The sequence below is a fragment of the Puma concolor genome, chromosome B1 (assembly GCF_028749965.1).
Source record: "Puma concolor isolate L17-30 chromosome B1, mPumCon1.1.hap2, whole genome shotgun sequence".
Classification (NCBI taxonomy): domain Eukaryota; kingdom Metazoa; phylum Chordata; class Mammalia; order Carnivora; family Felidae; genus Puma; species Puma concolor.
Genome location: NC_141670.1, coordinates 75,778,880 through 75,804,542, shown reverse-complemented (window position 1 = coordinate 75,804,542; position 25,663 = coordinate 75,778,880). Strand labels below are relative to the sequence as shown.

At 34.2% G+C, this 25,663-nt stretch overlaps 1 protein-coding gene across 4 annotated transcripts in view; it reads right to left on the bottom strand.

Annotated features, from left to right (window-relative positions):
• The window catches only part of FBXW7 (F-box and WD repeat domain containing 7), a 231,044-nt gene that overhangs the window by 60,703 nt on the left and 144,678 nt on the right, over nucleotides 1–25,663 (bottom strand). Inside the window, exon 1 of one of the 4 annotated variants that reach the window (XM_025921508.2) lies at nucleotides 1,057–1,720. The exons of the other annotated variants lie outside the window; for them this stretch is intronic. Coding sequence (XP_025777293.1) covers nucleotides 1,057–1,203 — 147 coding nt within the window. The 5' untranslated portion in view covers nucleotides 1,204–1,720. Of the gene's footprint in view, nucleotides 1–1,056; nucleotides 1,721–25,663 lie in introns of those variants that run through there. 4 annotated transcript variants of the gene reach the window in all.

Sequence of the window (25,663 nt, the reverse complement as noted above, 5' to 3'; positions counted from 1 at the left end):
TTGGAGTAGAAGAGGGTACTCCTCAAAAAGGAGCTAAGATAATTAGAAAACATGTTCTTACAAAGGTTATTTAAGTCCCAGCAAATAAAAGATTCTTTTTACTAAGGAGGAAAAATACTTTTCAGGTGTTCTGTGTTAATCTACTTGTTCAATAGAATATTTCCCCATTAGTTTAAAAAGAAAAAGAGGTAAAAAAGGAAACTAAAACATTCATAGCACTGTTACACGCAATCACCCATTTAATCTTGGGTTGTTTTTGTTGTTGTTTTGGTTTAATGGGTTCAGGATCATAAACATATTTTAGATCTAAAAATATATCACTCTAGTTAATAATGCAGACTAGCAATACCAAGTAACTCAGAAAACACAATAAAACTGCTAACATTAACAGGGTCAGAACTTGGCAAGGGATAGCAGAATGTCATCCTGAAAAACATCCAATAGATCATAACCTGATTATATGTTAGCACAAGTTCTACAAAATGTTTGTTAGTTCAGGATTGTCTATATATAAACTGTACCGTAACTGCCACACAATTGCATGCTATTTTTATTTGATATAACAGCAAAAAGTAATGTCCCTATTACATTAAGTTTGAATTAAAGAAATGGCAATTTAAAATCATACAGTTCTAAGGGTCAGATAAATCTAGGGAACTTGGAATACTCTTTAAAAGAGCTAAATGCTGTAATTCCCATGTATAAGAAGAATACCACCAGCTTTTTGCTTTTCTCACAAAATAAAAACTACAAATTTGGGGTTTTAGTATTTGCCAACATACTTAAGACACACTTTTCACATTTGCCAATTGTAAATAAATTTAAAGGATTCTAATATCATGAAAAACAAATGAGAGAGAAAAAAAAGGTGGATTGGGTAACCTTGCCCTCTAGGCTCTCGTTCTATTATAATTACCACTTACATAAGTTTTATCTAGCTACATAATGCGTTGATAATTTATAAATATCAATTGAAATTTGGAGCATTTCTTCACTAAAGAAGACAGAAGAACTTCATTTAAATAAATATTCCTATTTTTTAAATGTAAGACTTACCCGTCTTCGACAAAAGGGGAGGCCTTGGGCAATGATGCTAATGCTAAATATCTTCATCACAGTTTGATGTGGTAGAGGCTCTTTTGCACTTTTAAGATCAACAGGAACCAAGCCATGGCTTAAAGTAGCTTTTCCTGGTTTTGACATTTTAAAACTCCTCTCAGTTGATGAATACTTTCTACATGTAATACAGGCACATTACTAAAAATTCTAGCCACCAAATTAAAATATAATTTTCTAATTAAAAAACAAAACAAAACAAAACAAAAAGGCTGAGAACCCAAGGCCTGCTGCTTTTGTCTTTCAACCTTCTCCTACCAAATGTCCTGACCTGTCTGAGGCTTGGTGAAGTGCAAACTATCCTAGAATAGCCAGGAATTATAAACTACTGAAGTGAAAGCTCCTGCTCCTGCCAGTCAAACAGCTGGTGAACCTCCCATACAAAGTCAGTAATGGGAATACAACCAAAGCAGGGCAATGCTGTAGGGTCCCTTTTCAAACTTCTGCAACTACTAACTCAGGTATTCCCTAGAAAGTGAAAGTAAAGTTTTCCTTACAAAACTCCAAAAAATAAATACTGTATTTTCTCTCAAATATCTTGAGTCTTCCTTACCCAAATATCAGCATTAATATCTTAGGAATGTTTTTAAAATGTGCTTCACATTTAAGGACAGTATGCATACACACATTTGTTCTTAGATATATTCAGAATGAGCACTATATTCTCAAGCATTCATCTTAAGCATGCTCTCTTTTCCATACATACCATTCTTTATCTCATACTAAAACATTAAATTCACTCTAGCTCCCTAAAGCTATTAATATGCACTTCACATTAATCTTATCAGTAGACATTGTAGTTGTTTGCAAATGTCAGTTCGATTGCTGTAATTCTGAAAAACTCAGTGATTCCACTTGAAAGTATATGTCATGTGATTAAAGATATATATATATATATATATATATATATATATATATATATATATATTAAAAAGCAAGTACTTATAAATGTAGCCTGTGATGGGAAATTATTATAGTAAATAGTAACTAAGCCATTCATCGCAAATCGCTAGTGCCTAATTTCTCCAACATGCCATGGTCAGATAAATCTTCCTAAAACACAGAGAGAATGTGGTGTATAATCCAAACCTCAGAAACTTTCAATGGTTCCTCAATTTGGAGACGAAGACTCTCCTCAAAGTGGTCCCAAACTAATCTTTCCAGCATTACCTCAAACATTTCCCTAAATTAACCACTTATGCCAGTGTTACTTAATACTACGCTTTATATTCAAACCCATGAACTAGACTGTTAACGAAGATAAGAAAAAAAAACTGAGCGTGAGAATTGATAGATGGTAGGTAATCGACACGAACTATGTTCACAACGCTCGGTTAACTAGTTTGTTTTCTCCATCCATTCCACTGTCCTTTCCAAAAGCCAGTGATCTCACTTATCTCTCCTTCCAATAGCTTTTATTGATCTCTATAAAGGGAACTTAGAATGTGATATGGAAAGAATTAGAAAGGAGAATGTCAGAAATAAGTGATTTCTTTTTTTACATTGGAGAGATTTGTCGTTCTAAATATAAAGTGGGCTACTAGGAAGCCAATCCATACACTAGAAATACTCCTAGCCCCACCAAGACACTATTTTATTAAACTACATTTTCCTTTCATACCACAATTTCAAATGCAGTTAAAAATGCAAAATCATTATCAGAGGTGACATTTTTAATTACACAAAAGTAAACAACCAAATTTCTCCAAAGAAAATACACAAATGATCAATAAACACATGTAAAGATGTTCAATATCACTAACCCCTAGGGAAAAGCAAATCAAAGCCAGAATGAACCACTACTACACACCCATTAGGATGGCTACAGATATACACACATACCATAAGAAGTGGTAGCAAGGATGTAGAGAAATTGGAACACTGTTTACTGTTGATGGGAACTTAAAATGTAAATGCTGGTGGGAGGTAGCTACTGTAGAAAATAGTGTTATCAGTTCCTCAAAAAACTTCCACATGATCCAGCAATTCCACTTTTGGGTAAACCCCCCCAAAAGAGAACTGAAAGCAGGGACTCACAAATAGATATTCATACGTCGCAACATATTCACAATAGCCAACAGGTGGAAGCAACCCAAGTAACCACCGACAGATGAATGAGCAAACAAAATGTGGTACACACATAGAATGGAATATTATTCAGCCATAAAAAGGAAGGAGATTCTGGTATATGCTACAACATGCATGCACCTTGAAGATATAATGCTTAAGTGAAATAAGTCAGTTTAAAAAGGAGAAATATTGTATGATTCCACTTACATGAGGTACCTAGCATGGTTAATTCATGGAGACAGAAAGTAGAATGGTGTTGCCAGCAGCAAGTGGAAGAAAGGTCTAGAAAGTGAGTTTTTAATGGATATAGAGTTTCAGTTGGAAAAGATTAAAATGTTCTAGAGATAGAGATGGAGATGTTCTGCCCAACATTGTGAATGTATTTAAAGCCAGTGAATCGTATGCTCAAACATGGTCAAAATAGTAAATTTTATGCTATGGATATTTAACCACAACAAAACAATTTATTTTAATAAAAAAGTAAATAATTTAGAACAATAATCACCCCTCTCCCCACCCCCCCCCAAAAAAAACCAACCCAGAGATCTAGGGATAGAAGAGAGTGTACTGGGAATCGTTAATTTGATATGGTCAAAAAAAAAAAAAAAAAGGTGAGGCTGATATCTAAGATAACCATGTCTCCACCCTCACCAATGGGGGCGATAAATATCTCCAGTCTCATTCTAGTCCTATCACCTCTTCTGATGCTCACTTTATTTCTTAACACAAGACTTTTTTTTCCCCCAATATAACATGATCTTACTCCTTATCAGAAAAAGCCCTTTGTTGCATGCAGTAGCTCCCATGGAATGCCCCTTTCCAAGTTACTATCAGTATCCACTTTGTTAATATTATATATCATTTTATGTATACTGACATTCTTTATTCTCAAAAAAATTCTCAGTGATACCTTTGAAATCAGTTATTTAATTAAACCTTCAAAATTCCTTTCTTTGAACCACAAAGATATAATTTAAACTATGTGTTATCTTAATGCAGAAAAATTAGAAGAACATAGTGCATTCCACAAGTTTAACAAATTCTTCTGCACAGAAACATGAATCAAACAGATCAACTCCAAACTTAACTTTTACTTAATCCACTGATTAATAGAGATAACATACTGAAAATTATAAATTTTTCACTTTTATATTTAAAACCTTAAATATAAACTTTTTTATATTTTAATTTTTTTAAAGATTTAAAATCAAAGAACTTTACAGTTACATGTATTTACATGTAGATAGTCTTAAAGGAAAATATGAAGCTCTGTAATTTCCTTGGAGTCTGATCCTAAGGAGAAAGAAAAAAAAAGATTTGGAACTAAAAAAAAAAATTTGGACTAAGAAAATTAAAATTAAAATGAACAGTGTTCTGTCTCCTGCTTGTAAGAGGGCAGAAATTGTTATGAAGCAGAATATCAGTTTTTCATTTTTAAGAAATTATTTATGATGATAAGAGTAGTAGAGGCTATTTGTATATTAAATGTGTTTTACATTAGATAACCAAGTTTTGATGAACACAAAGTAATGACATTTAATTCAACTCATTTTTTTAAATCAGTAAATAGCTGCCCTCAACTGGATAGTACAGAGTATTGCAACACTAGCAAACCAAACACTAAATCCAACTATGTGCCTACAATATATTTCCATAAAAAAGAGATATTACTAGTAACTGGGCAAAGTGAGTATTAATTTTCCAAAGTATATACTACCAAGTTTCATCATTTTGGGGGATTCAAGTTAACAGTACTTCTAAAGTAATGTTCTCAATCACCATGAAAACATTCAAAACACCAACATTTTAAATACAGAAGAAAAAAAAACAAAAAACAATGAGGGAAATTATAGACCATGCATAGAAGAACTCTAATTGTTAATACTATAAAATGCACCTAGTTCCATATGTTCAAGAAAAAGTAAAGTCTTGGTCTCAATCATATTTTTTTTTAATTTTTTTTTAACGTTTATTTATTTTTGAGACAGAGAGAGACAGAGCATGAAAAGGGGAGGGGCAGAGAGAGAGGGAGACACAGAATCTGAAACAGGCTCCAGGCTCTGAGCAGTCAGCACAGAGCCCGACGCAGGGCTCGAACTCACGGACCGTGATATCATGACCTGAGCCGAAGTCGGACGCTTAACCGACCAAGCCACCCAGGTGCCCCAACTCAATCATATTTTTTAAAACACTTAAGATATTCTTATTTATTAACTCTCCTCCCAAGCTCAACTCTTCAGACACTTTTTAAGATGTTATGAACAAATATTAACGAGATGCTATATAGTAAGTAGGAGCATAAATGCTAGAGCCAAACTACCTTAATCCAAAGCCTGAGGTTCTACTACTTATGAGTGGTTTGACCTTAAATTTATGACTCTATGCCTCAGTTTCATCTATATAAAACCTCCTCCCAGGATTTATACCAGTATTGACTTAGTTAATGTAAGTGAAGCACATAGAGCAATGCTTCACATCTAGTAAGTGTTCAGTACTGTTAGCTTCCGTTACAACCACGACCACGACGACGACAACGACAACGACAACAACTACCACTACCACTACTGCCACCACTACCTACTGCCACTCCATTAGGATCAAAAATCACATAGAGCTTTGTATTCTATCTCAATTTTAAAAGTCACTAGGAAAGCAAACAGAGATTCTAAAATCCATCTGTAATAACTTTAAGATAGAATATCTTAAAACATAATCATCTACAAGTTTTAGAAAGGCTTCCATAATTCTGGCAAAATTTTTACCTAAAAATGAAGCTGTGATGTCTTTTAAGATTCCAGATGTCACTGACTATCCATCCAACAATACAACATTAGGGAACTTGTGGTAAAGAGAAGATCTCTGTAAGGTATTTTGCCCATGCATCACTTTCTGATTTTCTTTCTTCTAAAAGTTTTTATTGGTCAAAGATGATTATATATAAATGCTAGTGTACCAAATATCACCAATATGGTACTTCTAAAATGTATTACGGTCCCATACATTCCAGTTCTCTTACAACAGCTACAAAAAGATTTACAGCTGTTTATTCTGGATTTCTACCTTTTCTTTCATTTATTATTATATTGAAGGCTAGGATTTAACTGCTCTTGACCAAAGGCCACAGTAGCTTAAAATTTTCCATTTTCATAAACTATATTCTTGAATCAGCTGAAACAACTCACTTGGAAGATAAGTTTACCTACAAGTATGAATGATTTCATACCAAGAGTTTACAAAGTCTCATATCGAAAACTTCTGACAGGAAGAATATCAGCATACATCATTTAAACTCCGTATCATTCACTACCTCTATGAATTTAAACAAGTGACTTGACTTACACTTTGGTAGAAACAGAAAAAATTCCAGATGCTAAATATTATACCACTATAAAAGTGAAATAAATCAGACTCAAGATCCTTTTGAGACAAGAATATGGTATTATAAAACATACTCATGTATTCAGGGATACAGAATGAGACATTATTCTCTGTATGTCAGGCATTCTTTTCCATCTTTCCTAACACCTTAGATACCACAGTGTTAGTGTCTTCCTAGTCTAAGCAATCTATGTAAAAAGAGAGCAATTTAAACAGAGGCAAACAATGATAAATCAAGAAATTAAGTTCTTTGCTTAATGTTAAATGAATGGTCAAGCTTGTAAAAACTGCAAAAAAAAAAACCAAAAAAAAAAATCTGAACAACGGACTGTTACTTCAATCGTAGAAACAAAAATACAATCAGATTTAGAATGCAAGAAAAATATAAATATATGGCATTCTCTTTAAAATTTTATTATTCACAGGGGCGCCTGGGTGGCACAGTCGGTTAAGCGTCCGACTTCAGCCAGGTCACGATCTCGCGGTCCGTGAGTTCGAGCCCCGCGTCGGGCTCTGGGCTGATGGCTCGGAGCCTGGAGCCTGTTTCTGATTCTGTGTCTCCCTCTCTCTCAGCCCCTCCCCCGTTCATGCTCTGTCTCTCTCTGTCCCAAAAATAAATAAACGTTGAAATAAATAAATAAATAAATAAATAAATAAATAAATAAATAAATAAATAAAATTTTATTATTCACAAAAGGCATAGGTCAAATGAATAGAAACATTTTATAAAAATTAAAAACATTCAAAATGATTCCTTAAAAAGTTATAAAAGACATTTAAATGCTCAAAGTGTTCAACTAAGATTACAACTTCCAATTATAATGTATTTGAGATAGTCATGTATACATTTAACGGAGCAGTCCCTTCCTTATCCAGCATTTCAGTTAACCATGGTCAACTGAGGTCGTGAAGCAAATGATCTTTCTTCTGGCATATTGCCAAAAGGTCAATAGTACCTAATGCTTCACCACAATGCCTACACCATTCACCTCACTTCATCTCATCACATCAGCATTTTATCATCTTACACCATCACAAGAAGAAGGGTTAGTACAATATTGAGAGATCATATTCACATAACTTTGATTTTAGTATACTATTATAATTATTCTACTATTAGCTATTGTTGGTAATCTCTTACTATGCCTAATTTATACATTAAACTTTATCATAAGTCTGTTTGTATACGAAAAACATAGTATTTACAGAGTTTGATACTATCCAGGGTTTTAGGCATCCACTGGGTGTCTTGAACGTATTTCCCTGCTAATTTTCTTTACGTGGGCACCAAGGGCAGCCCCTAACTACGTAAGAGAAATTAGCTTGAGTTCTGAAACAGCACATGCAGTTTATACAAGTGTTATAAAAATGTGACCTGGTAATCAGACATTTGCAAAATAAAAGCATTATGTATGCATCATGTACATACTTTACAATGTCAAAGTAAAAATGCTACAATAGCAGATTACATAAAGTATTATAACTGCTTTGATTTATATACCCAAGATCTGACTGCTGGACATTTAAGGTTGTTTCTGAATTCTACTGGAATTTTCCCGTTATTTCTAAATGATTGGCTAAAAATAAAGTTATAAAAAGTAAAATATAGAAAAACTGATCAGACAAGTCCTTCAAAATGATGACAAAACTACCCCCATGGTACACTAGAAATTTCATGATTCAAAAACACCCAACTATTCATGAACTTATTTACAACTAAATTATTCTTGACTAAACTGTTGCATCTATCAACTCTCAGCCAAATTACTTGCAGTTGATACTCCAGGTAAATTTATCAGTATCCAAAAAACATTGGGTGAATTTTAAGTTCTAGTTTCAGCTCCAACCACTAACCAGTGACCCTACATAAGTCTCTTAACTAGTCTCAGATTTCAGATTTCTAGAATGAGGAGGCTGGACTAGATGACTGAGAATGAAGTCTCTTGCAGTTTTAAATGTATATTACAGTTCTGTTGGTACCACACATAGAGCCTTCTTGGAATCGTGTTGGATTGTCAATTTGGTGAGCCTTCCTTTATTATAGTTTGGTGAATAGTATAGTTACAAAATACATCTAGATAAAATTCACTGCTACAATTCATTTGTGTATACCTTCTAAAAACTATCCCTTTATTGTGAATATATGTTAGTGTTGTATAATGATGAGAAAATATTTTCACTGGAAAAAAGCTACATGATGTAATCAGATGAAATTCAAGAAAAATAATCTTTGAGATTTTTCTGGTTCCATATTATACCATAATAATTTATATATTTTTTTATTTTCTACTTACCATAGCAGCTTAGTGACATCAGAATATATATGTGTGTGTATATATATATACATATATATATATTTTTTTAACAAGCAAACTTTGGATTTTACTGCCATATTTGTCTTAGAGCTTTGTTATATTAAAATGACACTTCTCATTATTTCATTAAACATTTAAAGAAATATTTGTGATAAAACAAAAATCCAACTATAGGATTAAATTTTTTAAGTATTTCAGAAATGCCCAGTATGAAGTCCTTAATGACTTTAACATATAACTTGCCTCATGATTAAGTTTAACTCTTACAGTCTGTGCTGAGTTAACCCCAGCTGTTAAAGTGGTCTTACACAGCTGCTCACCAAGAATTCAGTTGATGATTATTATAGTTATACCTTTAAGTCAACTATGACAAAAATGACTCAGTAATTACAGGTATTTCAGTCATGCAAAAGCCTCATGAGATGACAAAGTGATTTAAAGAAACTTAATTTTCCACAATCCTCAAAATAAAATTAGGTGTAAGAAAGAAGACAAAAAGTAATATTGGTTTTTGAAGACATGTCATTTAAGTTACTTTTATGAACAAGTTTAAGCATTAAAGGTTCATTAACCCTTCAGTTAAACTAAATATTACTTATCAATTATTTATTTCTCCTACAAAAATTCTGAAGAGTGGGGCACCTGGGTGGTTCAGTCGGTTAAGCAACCAACTTTGGCTTAGGCCTTGACCTGGCAGTTCCTCAGTTCGAGCCCTGCTTCGGGGCTCTGTGCTGACAGCTCAGAGCCTGGAGCCTGATTCAGATTCTGTGTCTCCCTCTATCTCTCTGCCTGCCTCTCTCTCTCTCTCTCTCTCTCTCTCTCTCTCAAAAAAAAAAAAAAAAAAAAAAAAAAAAACATTAAAAAAAAATTCTTCAGAGTGCTGTGGGTCAGGGAGTCATAAATAAGGGCATAATATTAATAAATCTTTTAATAATAATGATGATAATAATAATAATGTCATGCAGGTGGTTTTTCAGTACAGCTTTAAAAATATTAAGCTCCAATGTAGTTAAGTTCACCAAATTGATGGTTTAACACATTATAGAAACTTATCCTATGAAAAATAAAGAGCTCAATCTATGGAAATGTAAGATACTTGACTGTGTTGACAATTTAAAAAGTAAAATCAGAGGGGGAAGACAACTGTGTTTATTATACTGTTAAGTTTGGCACAATTATAAATAAAAAACAATTACTTTGAGATGAACATAGTTCCACAATTTCACTTATATAATTCTCAGTAATATGCTATGAAAGCATGTGAGATTTATCAATATTCAGTGAATACTGACAAAGTACTCATTTATCAATATTCACTTTAACATCAAGTTTAAGTATAGAATTATTCATTAAGCATAGAATATACTTTAAGTATAGAATTAAGCTACAGAAAAGACATATATAGGGTCTCATTCCTGCATGGGCTGACAGCTGATACCACTGGCCTTTTACATTGTCAAAATTACACACTAACATTAATTTTATAGCTGAAGTTTAAAATAAACTGTAGTCTAAGTTTTCATTCTTCCCAGGAAATAAAACACTAACTGGTTATTAAGAAAGATTAAAAGTAAAACTCCATCCCTGTAATTCTTGGTTATGCATAAAACAAAGATCACAGTATGGAAGCAGGAAGCCCAGGAATGCTAGGAGACTATCAGAGACCAATAGGAGATATAAAGGAAGTTTACGGCTAACAGGGCTTAGAAAATATGATGCATTTTTTTCAGACTGATACAGTGATGTGGGAGAAGAATTAAACACTGACAGAGCTCCTAGTAGATCATGTTATATTTCACTTAAATATTAGAAAAGACTGGGAAGTATCATTATCCTACATCTTATAGACAAGGAAATTGAAGCTCCAAAGGGCTTAAAATATTGTTCGAGGCAACAGAGCTGCTAGGCAGTGGAGTTGAGATTTTTACCCTAGCATGTCTAATTCCTAAACTCATGTTCTGTATTAAAAACCTATTCTATTCTGGGGTGCCTGGGTGGCTCAATTGGTTAAGCATCTGACTTTGGCTCAGGTCATGATCTCGAGGTTGGTGGGTATGAACCCTATGTTGGGCTCTGTGCTGACAGCTCAGAGGCTGGAATCTGCTTTGGATTCTGTCTTTCTGCCCCTCCCCCACTTGCACTCTGTCTTTGTCAAAAATAAATACAAAAAAAAAAATTCTTTTTAAAGCATATTGTATTCTATAGAATGTTAAGCCTAACTTACTTGTGTACTTTATAATTGGGCTGTTTGGAGTTTTACTTTTTACGATACAGGAAACCTTGGTTTGTGAGCATAATTCATTCCAGAAACATGCTTGTAATCCAAAGCACTCATATCTCAAAGTGAATTTCAAGAACCATTGGCTCAGTTGTGATCATGTGATGCTTGGCGTCACATACTACTCGTATTGCAAGACATCACTCATTTATCAAGTTAAAATTTATTAGAAAGGTTTGTTCATCTTGTGGAACACTCACAGAACAAGTTACTTGCAATCCAAGGTTTTACTGTATATGTTTCAGGTATGTAAGTTTGCCAGATAACGGAGCTCTAGATAACTGAAATAAAGTATTGTGTAAGACACATATATTATATATGGAATCTGCTTTAATGAGCCTGAATTTTATGAAGTCCAAATGAAAAGAAAAAAAGAAACAGTTATAAAAGCAAAGATACTATGATCCCCCTATAGCAGACTGTATTTTTCAAAGATGGTCATTGCAATATCCCCCATCTTACATGCTCTTCTTACAATGTACTCTGACACGCATTCCACTGACAAGTGAAGTTTATTTCAAACAAAAGAGAATGTGTAAGTTACATTATGTGACTTTCTAGTATAAGTCTTAAGAGATTCAGCTTCCACCTTACTTACTGAAATACTCATATGGTAGCCCTGTTTTAAGTAGCCTAATTGCCCTGAGGCCACCATGCTGTGAAGAAACTTAAAATAGCCCAGGTAAAAAGACCACACATGTAGAAGTCCTGAGACTATATGAAGACAAAAAGATTCCTTTTTATTTTTTAATTTTTTAAATGTCTATTTATTTATTTGAGAGAGAGACAGAGAGAGAGACAGAGAGACAGAGCACGAACAGGGGAGGGGCAGAGAAAGAGGGAGACACAGAATCCGAAGCAGGCTCCAGACTCTGAGCTATCAGCATAGAGCCTGACTCGAACTCACAAGCCATGAGATCATGACCTGAGCCAAAGTTGGATGCTTAACTGGCTAAGCCACCCAAGTGTCCCAAGAAAAAGATTCTTGGCCAGCCCCCAGCTGTTCTAAACTCTTATTTCCCCTGTAGATACCATCTGAATGAAACCCTGAATTAGCAATGCCCAAGTGAGCCCCTCCCAAATTCATAACCTAAAAGAACAATGAAAAATAGTAAATGAGTTGTTGTTTGTTATAATCTATAAAGCTTTGTAATGACTGGTTAAGTGACAACAGATAACTGAAACATCTTACAATAATACAAGGAGCACCAAGAACACTGGTTTACTGTTGTAAAATGATAAATATTATCTTAGTAGAGTGTTAACTTCAAAACTAAATGAGAATGGAAAGGATAACAGGGGATCCAGGATGAAAATTTGGGTATTTGGAGGGTGGCAAAAGTTTTGGTGACAAATTCTCACCTTGATGATACCCAATTCGAAATGAGGTGTTAAGCAAGTCTCTGGCTATTTTAATAATAAACTTGACAAACTGTTACACATTGCCCTGGTATGAATGTATATCCAAAAGAATTTGATATGTGACAAATAAAGGAAAACTCAGCTTATTTTTGGATTTCCTAAAATCATGCTTGTCTTTATTCAAACCAAACTCAAATGACTAGAGGAGCAGGCAGCAAAATGAAGGAAACAGGTCAGGTTTAAGACCTGGAAAGCCCATTTAAAATTGCAAATGATTGTTGTTACATATACACATGAGCTTAGTAAAGCCAGATACTACACATTTGCAAAATAAAAAAATCAATATTTTTATGTGAACTCTCCAGATTTTCAATTATTGGCAACAAATTTGAGTGTGTTAAAAAAATACTATATAAGCAATTTGCAATCTCTGCTCTGTTCTGGAGTGAAAAAACACAAAAACTAAATATAAGATTATTGATAGCTGAATGATATACAAGAATTCTCTTAAAATTTTAATCTTTTCTATACCAGTTAACAGAGTGAATGAGTATTAAAAAATAAACCTGAAAACTGAAACTGAAAGTGATAAACATTATGGATGCACTTCAGCATATTTAAAGTTTTCACTCATTAGACCCTAAGACAGATGGCAGCATATTGGCAAAGTACAAACAATTCATTCTTGAAAACGAAATTTATAATGTAGACATATAAAACCAACATCTGGAACTAAGCAAATGAATAACTTATTTTACAAATTCACAAGTACTTTCTTCATACTTCATTCCTTATTTGCATCTGATCTCAATAACCACAAATTTCCACTTAAGACCAACCAAAAACAGAAAATTAAAGCATTTTCACTTTGAAAGTAAAGCTGCTTCTAAAAGCAATTGTGATTTCTAAAGCAGAGAAGCTACCTTCAATAACAGCATCAGTAAAGACCAAATGAACAGCAGGACATGGTACATTTGAACAAAGTAAATCCTTTGCTTAAAAAAAACAAACAACCAAACAATAATAATCTTATACACTATTTTTAGCCCTGGTGATCTATAAAAACAATCATCATTCTTCTATTTACTTTTTATATAATTGGAAGTTAAAGTTTACATGCAAGATGCTACCAAGGATTCTTACTACTAGGAGGAATCAAGTTAGCATTCTGTATCAGATGCAGCTAGTAGCTATACCAACATTTTACAAAATGTGCTCTCTAGAATGCATCCGAAATAGAAATAATTTCAACCTGACTGAAAACTATTCTTCCATTCATAATGACTGCTATCATTTGTTTATAATCATCTCTTAACTGTGAGAAATTTAGGTATGTCTGTAGTATTAAGCAGTAATTAATTATAGGATTTCTACAGAAGTACCAAAGAGAATCTTCTTTTGCATTTATTCTAGTTCCAGCTATTCAGTTCAAGAACACCCACATATCATTATAGAATAGAACTAGCATTTCCACCCCTTCTGAACATTTTCACATGAGGACTCAAAGCCCCAATACCACCAAAATTTACTTTCAGGTTCTCTTTCAAATTCCTTCTAGGGTTAACATTAACAACCAATTAGAAGGAGAAAAAAAAATCTGTTAGCAAAAGTGCTTCATGGTTAGCAGGGGCAAAATTTATAAATATCAAACAGCTGGACTCAGTGCTAAAAGTCACAATAATTTAGGCAAAAATCAGTGGAATAGTTTCAATGTATCTAAGAGATAAGTATCTTTGGAAATAAAAATATTCTGCATAGCATGTTACCTAGCCTGGAGTAAGTAGTTAGTTAAGTCAGTTTTAGTATGATCGTATAACCTGACAATAATAAATCTTATGAAATACAATACCTAATACTCATTAAGGACTTACTATCTACCAGCCACTTTTCTAAGTACTTTATGTATACTGTCTCATTGAATCCTCTCAACACTGTATTACTGATGATGCTACTATCATCCTTAAGATAACTCTACAAGAGAAATTAACAGTTTGCCCAAGGTCAAATTGCCACGAAGTTACAGAGCTAATAATTGAAAACTTCCCAGTGTGACTACAGAGATCATAGTCTCTGCTTACTGCTATTCATAAGCATTTGCATTTGTTATAGATATGTTATTGAGGGCACAGTCTATTGAATCACTCATGAAGCCCCATGTGAGAAATTCCTTTTATATATTAGGAAAAGGGGTTACGTGTGTGTGTGTGTGTGTGTGTGTGTGTGTGTGTGTGTGTGTGTGAGAGAGAGAGAGAGAGAGAGAGAGAGAGAGAGAGAGAGAGAGAGACTGACTTGTTTTCTCTTTCTTAGAGAGGACCAGCATATCCTCCTCTTCATTTTAATCACAAGGAAACAGAGAGACAAGGTTATCGGCCAGTATTTTGCCAACTTTAATCTGTATTAGAATCATGTGGGAGTTTATTAAAAATGCACATCCCAACCCAAGCGATTTGGTTAAGTAGTTCTGAAATGTAACCCAGCAACTTGCATCATTAGTAAGCTCTCCAGATGTTTCTGACACATCTAGTCTAGGGTCACACCTTGAAGAATACTGGTACAGGCCCTTATGAGTGGCCAACCTTACTCCATTTCATCATAATTCTTTCCTCATCTTTTCTCCTGGCTTGGTCTTCATAATCTACTCCAGTATTTTCCCTGGTACTAATTTTCATGTACATTTGATCATTTTATTCTATGTGTTTCTCCTACACATAGGCCATCTCAAATTACCTGTGGAAATTAGGATACACATTTCTTTGAAATGAGGCCAATTTATTTGGCAGTTTAACACCTAAAACTAGTACATTAAATTCATAAAGAAAAAAGTCCTCAAGTCACTGATTAAGGCACTTAATGGGCTATGTAAATGCTGTACTTTTACTCCAAACAACCTCATGCTCTTAATGGATCTATACTGATGCAAATTATTTTAATTATGCAATGAGTGATGAACAGCACTCTCTTTTCCCTCGTATCATGTCTAGTGAAAAATTGGTGGTCCATAGGTCAAACCAGCCTAAGAAATGCTTTTGAAAAACTTGGACCTGGTGAAAAACACCAACTTATAAAAAACTTAACAATTCTAGAATTCCAGTGACTTTTCAAAAATTGAAAAATAAGGCAATATTAGGACTGCAATTTTCACACTAACCCCTTTCAGTATTGCTCTGGCTCTCTGGGTCTTATGTTTAGTCAATTAAATTAACTTAAATTACTTTTCTGACCCTGATGATCTCTTGAGTTTGTGTCTCCTATAAACTGTGATATGGGGAAGTGAGCTTAAGAAAGTTCTCTGGTTGAAAATCATTTCAGTATGATCGAGGAAACACTGATGGAAACTACTTACAATACAGGTGAATGAGATTCTAGAAATGTTTCTACTACTCATACTAACCTGATTTTCCCAAACCTTCTGCCTTTTGAAGGAATCAAAGTGATCTTTTACCTTTGTAAAACACCACATACATTCAACTCTGCACTTGCCCCTCTTGCATTAACCTTTTAGAAATGAAATGCCCTTACGGTGGATGCAGGTATTTAGCATAGTAATGTTAAATGCCACACATTCCTCCCTCCCATTCCCACAAAAGTTAATATAAAATTGTGGCACATCTTAGAAGAAAAATAGCAGTTCTTTGGGTGCAGTCATATTGCTAACCTGAACTCAATTTTAACTAATAAGGCAATGTTTTCTCCAGATACATGCTGAAAAGATACTTTAATGTCTTCAGCAATAGCATCTAATATCTCTCCTCAAGGAAGAAGCCATTCAAGTGTCTCTCACCATAACCAGATACTGATCTCTTCTTTTTGTTTTATACTCTGGACCACAGAACATTCACCAAGTAGATTATACTATGAATAGCTAATTTCATCACCTGAACAAAAAGATCAGAATTCAAGCTCAGTGTTTAACCACTTAAGCTCATGTCTGTCAAAAAGACAGCAATAAACGTTTTGAGAAAACTAGACTGACAAAAAAACGCCGCAAACACAAAGAAAATATAACTTTATCAGTTAAAGAATACATTTACAAAGCAATGATTTTAAATTGAATAGAAGGTCATCAGTATTCAACAGGACTATCTCCTCAGGAAAAGTCAGAACTAAAGACTACAATTTATCACTTCATTATAGTACTAATTTGAGATAACGATTTAAGATATTAAAATTAACATATCTAAGGGAGAGAAACTCAAAAGATAAGGTTAAGTCTTTAAATGTATTATTGCCCCTTCTGTCACATGAATCCTCTTACATGCTCCCCTCTACGTGTAAACAGTGTTTCATTGAGTTCTACCAAATCTTTCTTTACAAAAAGTAAAAATAGTAGCTAAAGAGAAAATGTCCTTATTTTCTCCTCTGAAAACATAATATAAAAATTAAAATGACAACTGATAAGCACAATAAATAATAACTTGTCATTATTTCTTTAAAGTATATTTAGGGGGAGAAATAAAAATTTAACCAAGGCTCTACTTGAGATGTTGAACTTCTTTACAAGGTATCAAAGATCAATATGTCAATTATACTTCAATTAAAAAAAAAAAGAGACGAATAAGATCAGTTGTAGTCTATAGGTTAAATGTAACTCAAAGCCAGTTTCTGGAGCCTGTACAATGTTTATGGGTTTTTTTAACTGAATATTCACACTTTTTTGGGAAGACACACATGCACAGTAGCATGCACGTGGGTCCTGACACATACACACACCCAGCAGTTCCTAAGAGCCTGAGTAATCTTACTGGCTCAGTCATGACTTTCTCCACACTCATTCATCAGATATATTTGGACCTTGTGGATTACAGTTTTCATTTTCTCACCCCAAGCAACCAAAAGAAAATGAGGAAGAATAATCATCTGTTCAAATATTCTTTTTTAGTTCAGGATGCTGAGGTGATTACACCATGCAAAATTACCTTCAATGCTCACACAAGAGGAAATTTGGAGTCGATAGCTTGGAGGGATCATTCTTTCCTCACATGTATGTTGAGGAAGCCCAGAGCAGTTAACAATGACAAGACTTTTGGGTTTTATTGCATTTATGTGCAGCTACTTGAGAAATTTCTTAAAAACATTCTTATATTCTCAAAGCAAAGTTTATGTACACTCATCCCAACGTTTACTTTCTTCACTTTTTGTTGTTATTGCTGTTTAAAAACAGCCAGATAAAGATATACATACAGTGCCTGGTTACAAATAAAAAAGGACAATTCTAGGTATCTCACATATCAATGCACATAACCACTCTAAATATTATTTTCAAATTCTGAGCAAGAAACAGTGTACTAGGACACAAAGTAGAAGAGAGACAAGCAATTACTACATATATTTAAATACGTTAAAAGCAGCTCAATCAATAACAATAAGGTACTATATGGCCCTCTAGTGTTCAATGAAGAAACAGATGAATTCTTAATTCTTATATGATATTTCATAGTAAACTTTCTCTGATTTACTAAATATGCTTAAACATACTCATGTATGACTTCCACAAAAACCTAAGTTGTACCTCTTGTGGCTTTACTTGCCTGTGCGTTCTTTGAAACTACTACCCACATTTAGAGTATTCACTAAAAGAATTCTGAAATGCTTTTAAACATTTTCCCATTAAAAAATCCCAATGCTAAATAGAAACAAACAAACAAACAGCATTTCTCAGTTAAAACTAAACAGCACTGAATTTAAGGCCATTTTCAAAGAAGAAACAAAAATAATAGTATCATGACTACAAATTAGGTATTTAAAACACAGCTAATTTATATTCTCTAACCATACTTTTTCTCTGTGTTCTACTTCTATAATTCATCCAACCTGGCTTTTCTCTTATCATAATTTATAGATAAGAGATTCAATATAGCAAACAAAGCAAGGAAATACATGAAAACTGTTCCCCAGAAGAGAAGTCAAAGAAGGATTGAGATTCTAGGATAAGAGTCAAACTAAAAAGAAGACTTATAAGCAGAAAAGAATCTTGTTAATAAGATTCTTAAGGGGGCACCTGGGTGGCGCAGTCGGTTAAGTGTCTGATTTCAGCCAGGTCACGATCTCTCGGTCCGTGAGTTCGAGCCCCGCGTCAGGCTCTGGGCTGATGGCTCAGACCCTGGAGCCTGTTTCCGATTCTGTGTCTCCCTCTCTCTCTGCCCCTCCCCCGTTCATGTTCTGTCTCTCTCTGTCCCAAAAATAAATAAACGTTGAAAAAAAAAAATAAATAAGATTCTTAAGATTGTAATCACTGATAAAAGGCTTAGTAATCAATAACTACTGTCTAAATTAAAGTTGGTGAAACACTAATTTCAAAATGGACCCAAGTTTATTATAGATTTGTAAATATTTTTAAAATTTATGTTGCCTTATTTTTTTAAATATTGTTTTTACATACTGAAGTTTTGGGGAGGAAAAGATGGGGAGGGGGTGACTGGTATATGAACAAAATCTAAATTAAACTCTCTGCTATCTCATTCACTTCATGTAACATTAAGCAAATAATATTTCCAAGCTAAAACTTTAGAAACTATAGGAAGATATTGTGAAGTTCCTGTACTTGGCACCAAGATCAGTCCTCTAAATGTCAAGGGAAGGTAAGTTGCCTATGCCATGGAAACTCTGTAAACAATCTTTTAAAGTACCCATTAGCTATTGGCAAACCATTAAGAAACAAATTGTAAACAAAGAAAATTTAAATAAATTTGCCCAATATAAACCCACACAGACATCTGGAATATATTCAAAGAGTCACCTAGAAAGGCTCTATACTTATTTCTAAAACTTCTGCCACTATTCAAAGTTATGATTCCTTATTTTCATTTCTTTATAGCCTCCCACAACACTAATTCCTACCTAGCCTTTAAGGTCTCAACCTAGCTTTCATTTCCTCACCGAAAATATCACTGATTTAATTATTTGGATGTGGATACATATGCATTGAGAACTACAGAACTGGGAGGAACATAGAAAATGCTAGAAGACAGAATCTTGATAAAATAATCTTGGTGATGAAATAATCCATCATTAAGAAGGAGTGAAATGGAAACTGAGTGAGAATGGAGGCACAATGGAAAATTACAAATTAGAAAATCTAAAAGGGACAAATTTAAAGTTTTATCCTCAGGTTCAAAAACCTGTAAATGTTTACATTAAGTGGAACAGGATTAAATTGGACAATGTTTGTCAAAATACATAAAGATTTTGTTTTCTGAAAGTTCAAGTTTTTTAAGCATTTTCTGTATGCAGAGTACAAGGTCCTTTAAGACACAGAGAATCTCAGAGAATCAGGTCTGTCAACAATCTAAATACACATAAATTTTAGGAAAAAAGTGACTATAATTACCACAATATAAGTTAAAAACAAAGAGCTAATGGAGATCCAGAATTTTGCTCAGATTTCTATGAAATATTCCTAAAGAAGGTGCGCTCTGAATGGATCTTGATGAGGACAGAAGACATTTAAAAGATGAGGAAAAAGCTTAAGCGAAGATATCAAAGTAACCCAAATTCCTCTATGCTCAGAAATATCAAATAAACCTCATTTCTCAGGTAGAGAGTAGGGTAGAAACAAGATGAAGGAAATAAGAAGGTTTTTGAATTTTGTACATATTATACATATAATAATTACCTTTAAAAGAATAAAAGATACAAAGATTCTTACCAAACTAGGAATTGAGGAAAAATTCACCAACCTGATAAACATCTGAAAAACCTGACAACTAATACCACACTTAATGGTAAGAAACTTTCCCACTAAGATCAGGAATGAGACAAGGATTTTCTTTCTCACTACTACTTCTCTGTCTCTTTTTTTTAAATCAATTTTTTTTAAGTTTATTAATTTATTTTGAGAGAAAGAGAGTGAGAGAGAGCATGTGCGTGTGAGCAGGGAAGGGGCAGAGAGAGAGGGAGAGAGAGAATCCCAAGCAGGCTCCCTGCTGTCAGTGCAGAGCCTGAAGTGGGACTCAAACCCATGAACTGTGAGATCATGACCTGAGCTAAAACCAAGAGTCAGATGCTTAACTGACTGAGCCTCCCAGGCACCCCACTCTCTACTACTTTTCAACATCATACTAGAAGTCCTAGTTAATGCAGTTAAGACAAGAAAAGGAAATAAAGGATTTGCAGATTAGGAAGGAAGAATAAAATTGCCTTTATTCATAAATGAGAGTATCACCTATGTCAAAAATCAGAAAGAATCAAGAAAGAAACTCTTGGAACTAATAAGCAATTACAGCAAGAATGCAGGATACAAAGTAAATACACAGAAGTCCATCATTTTCCTGTAACAGCAATGAACAGGCAAATCTGAAATTAAAAACACATTACCTTTTACATTAGCACCCCCCAAAATAAATACTTAAGTATATCTAATAAAATATGTATAAGATCTGATGAAGGAAACTACAAAATTCTAATAAAAGATATTAAAAAAGAGTTAACTACGTAAAGAGACAGTCCATGTTCTTGGATAGGAAGACTAAATATTGTCAAGTTGCCAGTTCCTCCCAACTTGATCTACAGATTCAATGCAATCCCAATCAAAATCCCAGCAAGTTATTTTATTGATATTAACAAGCAGATTCGAAAGTTTATGTGGAGAGGCAAAAGACCCAGAAGGGCTGAGAAGCACAAAGAAGATTGATACTACCCAACTTCAAGACTTACTATAAAGCTACAATAATCAAGACAGTGTTGTATTGGTAAGAGGACAAATCAAAAAGGAAAATGTCATTTCCTTTCCAAACTTGCTTTCTTGATAATGCACAAGTAGTGTTCCACTGTAAGTAGATCTTGAAACTTGCAATAATGAGCTTATCTGCACTTACATTCACCTCTTATCATGTTGGAAGGAATCCCTCACTGATCACAAGGGCAAAGATGCATATCTTGACTGGAAAAAAAGAAACCCTAAAAGTAAATGAATAAGAAAAAATAAACGAAGAGCAACACTGGATATATCCCTGCCTTGTTTGTGGTCATGTCACCTAACGTAGAAATAAAGAGGACAATAAAAATGATCATCTCCTATGTCTGTACGGCTTTTTCAAATTTGCAAAGCAGGGGCACCTGGGTGACTCAGTCGGTAAGCACCCCAATCATGACGTTGGCTCAGGTCATGACCTCATGGTTTGTGAGTTTAAGCCCCACATCAGGCTCCACACTGTTCCTTCTCTCTCTGTCTCTGTCTCTCTCTCTCTGCCCTTACCCTGCTGGCGTACTCTCTCTCAAAATAAATAAATAAACTTTAAAAATGCTAAAATAAATAAATAAATAAAATTTGCAAAGCATTTCACATTTATCGTCTCATTTAAACTCCATACAACACTTTTGCAGTAAGGACAGCTACCCTATTCCTGTTTAATGGTGAAGAAACTGAGGCTCAAGGAGGTTGGTGGATGAGCCCAAGGATTATGCCTAGTAAATGAGAGAGAGCAGACAGATAGCTCTTCTTACCGCCTATTCTTTCCAGAAGTCTGCCTAACATTACCTGCCCAAACTATACACTCGAGGGTTGGGATTCAACAGAGAGGAGCTATCCAGTGATGACTCCCACAGGTTACCCAGAAAAAATCTTGTGGATACAAGAAACAAACAAACAAAAAGGAACAAAATAGCCCAGAAACAGACTTACATAAATATATTCAACTAATCTTTGACAAAGAAGCAAAGATAATACAATGGGGCGAAGACTGTTCAACAACTGGTGCCATAACAACTGGCCATGCACGTGCACATATTAACTAAAAATGGATCATAGACCTAAATACACAACACATACTAGAAAACTCCTAAATGATAACATAGAAGAAAATGTAGATGGCCCTGGGGGGGTATGATGATGACTTTTAGATACAACACCAAATGCACAGTCTATGACAGAAATCATTGATTACCTGGACTTCCTTAAAATTAAAAACTTCTGCTCTGTGAAAGACAATGACTAGAGAATGAGAACACAAGCCACTGACTGGGAGAAAAATTCGCAAGAGACAACATGATAGAGGCCTGCTGAACAAAATATATGAAGAACTCTTAAAACTCAACAAGAAAATGAACAACTCAATTAAAAAATGGGCAAAAAAAGATCTAAAAAGACACCTCAAAGAAGATGGCAAATAAACATATGAAAAGATGTTGAACATCATGTCTTTATAAAATTTCAAATTAAAACTACAATGAGATATCACAACACACCTGTTAGAATGGCCACAATCCAAAAGACTGACAGCAAAAGCTGGCAATAGCAACTCTCATTCATTGCTGGTGGAAGAGCAAAATGGTACAGCCACTCTGAAAGACAGTTTGGCAGTTTCTCACAAAATTAAACATACTCTTACCATATGATCTATCAACCATGCTTGTTGGTATTTATCTAAAGGAGTTGAAAACTTATGTCTACATAAAAACCTGCACATAAATGTTGATAAAAGCAGGAATACAAAACGGCATATACACTGATCACTGTTCATGCAAAATACGTATCCATGTAGTCAAGGACTTTTAAGTAATATGTAACTTTATTCACTATTTACTGACAAGTTATTAGGTAGTGGGGCATCTTATACCTGACAAACATTATTAGGCAAGATAAATAAGAAGTCAAAGGACTTGAATAACAGGGAGGCAGCAAAACAATTTTAATACAATGTGATATGAGTCATACTAAATATACCATGGGAGCAGAGATTAAGTTGGGGTAACTTTTGGTGGCATGAAAACAAATGTTAGGGTGGTAGCTTTATGGGTTAGTCAACAGTCCACCTCCTCCTAAAATTACAGTTTCACTGAATTTTCAAATTTTAACAAATTGCAATCTGGACCCAGAATGATATCTGGGTTCAAATCCTAGCTCCACTACTACTAATCAGCGGACTGGCCAATGATGAATTACTTTACCTCTTCTTTCTCATCTCTGATATGGGGATAAAAATTAGAACTTACATAACAGGATGAGATTCTATAAGGAAAGAATGTACCACAATGTCCTAACACAGAGTAAGTGGTGTTCAATAAATGGTTTATTATCACTATTAATATCATTATCAATGCTATTTCATTATATTGATGAGGTTCAGAACAGGAACAGTAATAGTCAGGCTCTACTACATGTCAGCAGCACCACGTTGACTATGGGACATAACACTTCAAGAGTAACCTGTCCAGAGAAGAGCAACAAGGAGGGTGACCCTGGAAAACTCACTGAAGGGATTCAATCTGGAGAAAAGATTATGGGTAAATATGACAGCCAGTCTTCTAGAAGAAGGGCCGTCACTGCTCTAGATGGAAGAACAAGGACCAAAGAAGAGTAACAGATGTCATCATGTAGAACTGTCTAAAAATACATTACTTCACACTGTAGTTTTTCTTTGTGATGACTTCATTTTGAAGCCCAAGTCTACTGCTAAAGCCAAAGGCACAAGTTTGGACTTGGCGACCTCAAAGGTCCCCTCTCATTCAGACATTATCTCAGGAGGCTTAAAATTAGGAGGAAAAACCTAAGCAGTTTAAATACATTACTTAGTTTGAAGAAACGGGGTTGGGAATAGCGGAGGGGAGGGAAAGCACTGGTGACTTCCCGGTAGAGCACTTTAGAAATATGTTTTAAAAGACTCTGAAATTGCCTATAGATAGATTTTTAAATGATATTCACGTTTCATGGACAGCCAAAACTGCTGTCAAGGCTATTCTAAGTAACTCTCTAAAGAAACTACGTATTAAATAAATGTCCTGGGGCACCTGGGTGGCTCAGTCAGTTGAGCGTCTGACTGCAGCTCAGCTCATAATCTCACAGTTCGGGAGTTTGAGCCCCACACAGACTGGCTGCTGTCAGGGCAGAGACCGCTTCAGATCCTCTGTCCCCCTCTCTGTCTCTACCCCTCCCTCACTCACGCTCTCTCTCAAAAATAAACATTTTGAATAAATAAACAAATAAATAAATGTCTTGAAAATTAAAAAAAGGTACTATTATACTAACTGTTACTCTTGTAATAATGTGGGAAGTTGACCTTAGAAAATTGCCAGGGTGGTACCTGAGTTCCAGAGATACGAAGAATTAGTTACACAAAGAACTCTTAGAGTTCATTGCTTTCCAGTATATTCAGTTGCATTTTTATGAAGATATCATTATATAATGCCCTTCTGTATGAGGGGTCCTTTCTGTTCAATCTTCTATTGGAGCATTATTATGGAAGTTATTCAAAGAACTAAGTAAAATATGAACTAGTTCCCAGGAAATACAGTTTATTTCTTAATAAATCATAGTAATATACGCTTGTTGTAGCAAGCTTGGGAAATTCTGAAAAGTATATAATATATAATAGAAATGACCATATTCAGAGGGAATTCCTAACATGTGGTTTCTTCCTGATCTTTTCCCATGCATATACAGGTTTAATGTATGTTTCTTTCATAAGTAGGATCATACTGTATACACAGTTTTGAGTTCTATATTTTCAGCAAACATTATATTTTTAAGTATTTTCCTGTTGTTAAATTTTCTTCAAAGAGATGATTGCTAACGGTTATAGAAGTTGCCTTCAATTAATTTCTGCATCTTAGCAATATGGTTCTTAAATTGGAATTTTAACTTCTCAGGAGAGTCTTACCCTAGAATGGCTAATTGTATTGTAACATTCTTCAATGTAACTATCTTTATATTGCATATTTGAGTTTTAATCTAAATTTAAATGCCATGCTTATTTATAATTTATAGTCTAGCCTGGGTACATCTTAAGAGGTGAAATGAGAATTGTTTCACATTACAATTTGCGAATTGTAACTCTCAACCTAAATTAGCACTAGAGACAAATACATCAAATTTCTACTGTTCAAAAAAAAAAAAAAAAAGTAGGAAATGTCAACTCAAGACAAAACTTACCCAAAAGTCATAAGGCAATACCAAATGAACTGTGTAAAGAATCAAAAAGTAGTTCAATGACTTTTCTAATTCTAAGAAGATATAAAAATAGAGATGGAATCAGACCTGGGTTTGAAGGATCTGGCCAGCTAGAGAGAAACAAGGATCATTAAAAGCAAGTAGATCCATGGAAATGAAATCAGGTAGAAAGACACTACAGTATGATTGTGAAAGACTTCAAATGTCCAATTATGGATTTGACTTCATTAGTGGGAAATCAGTCACCAGATATTTATATTG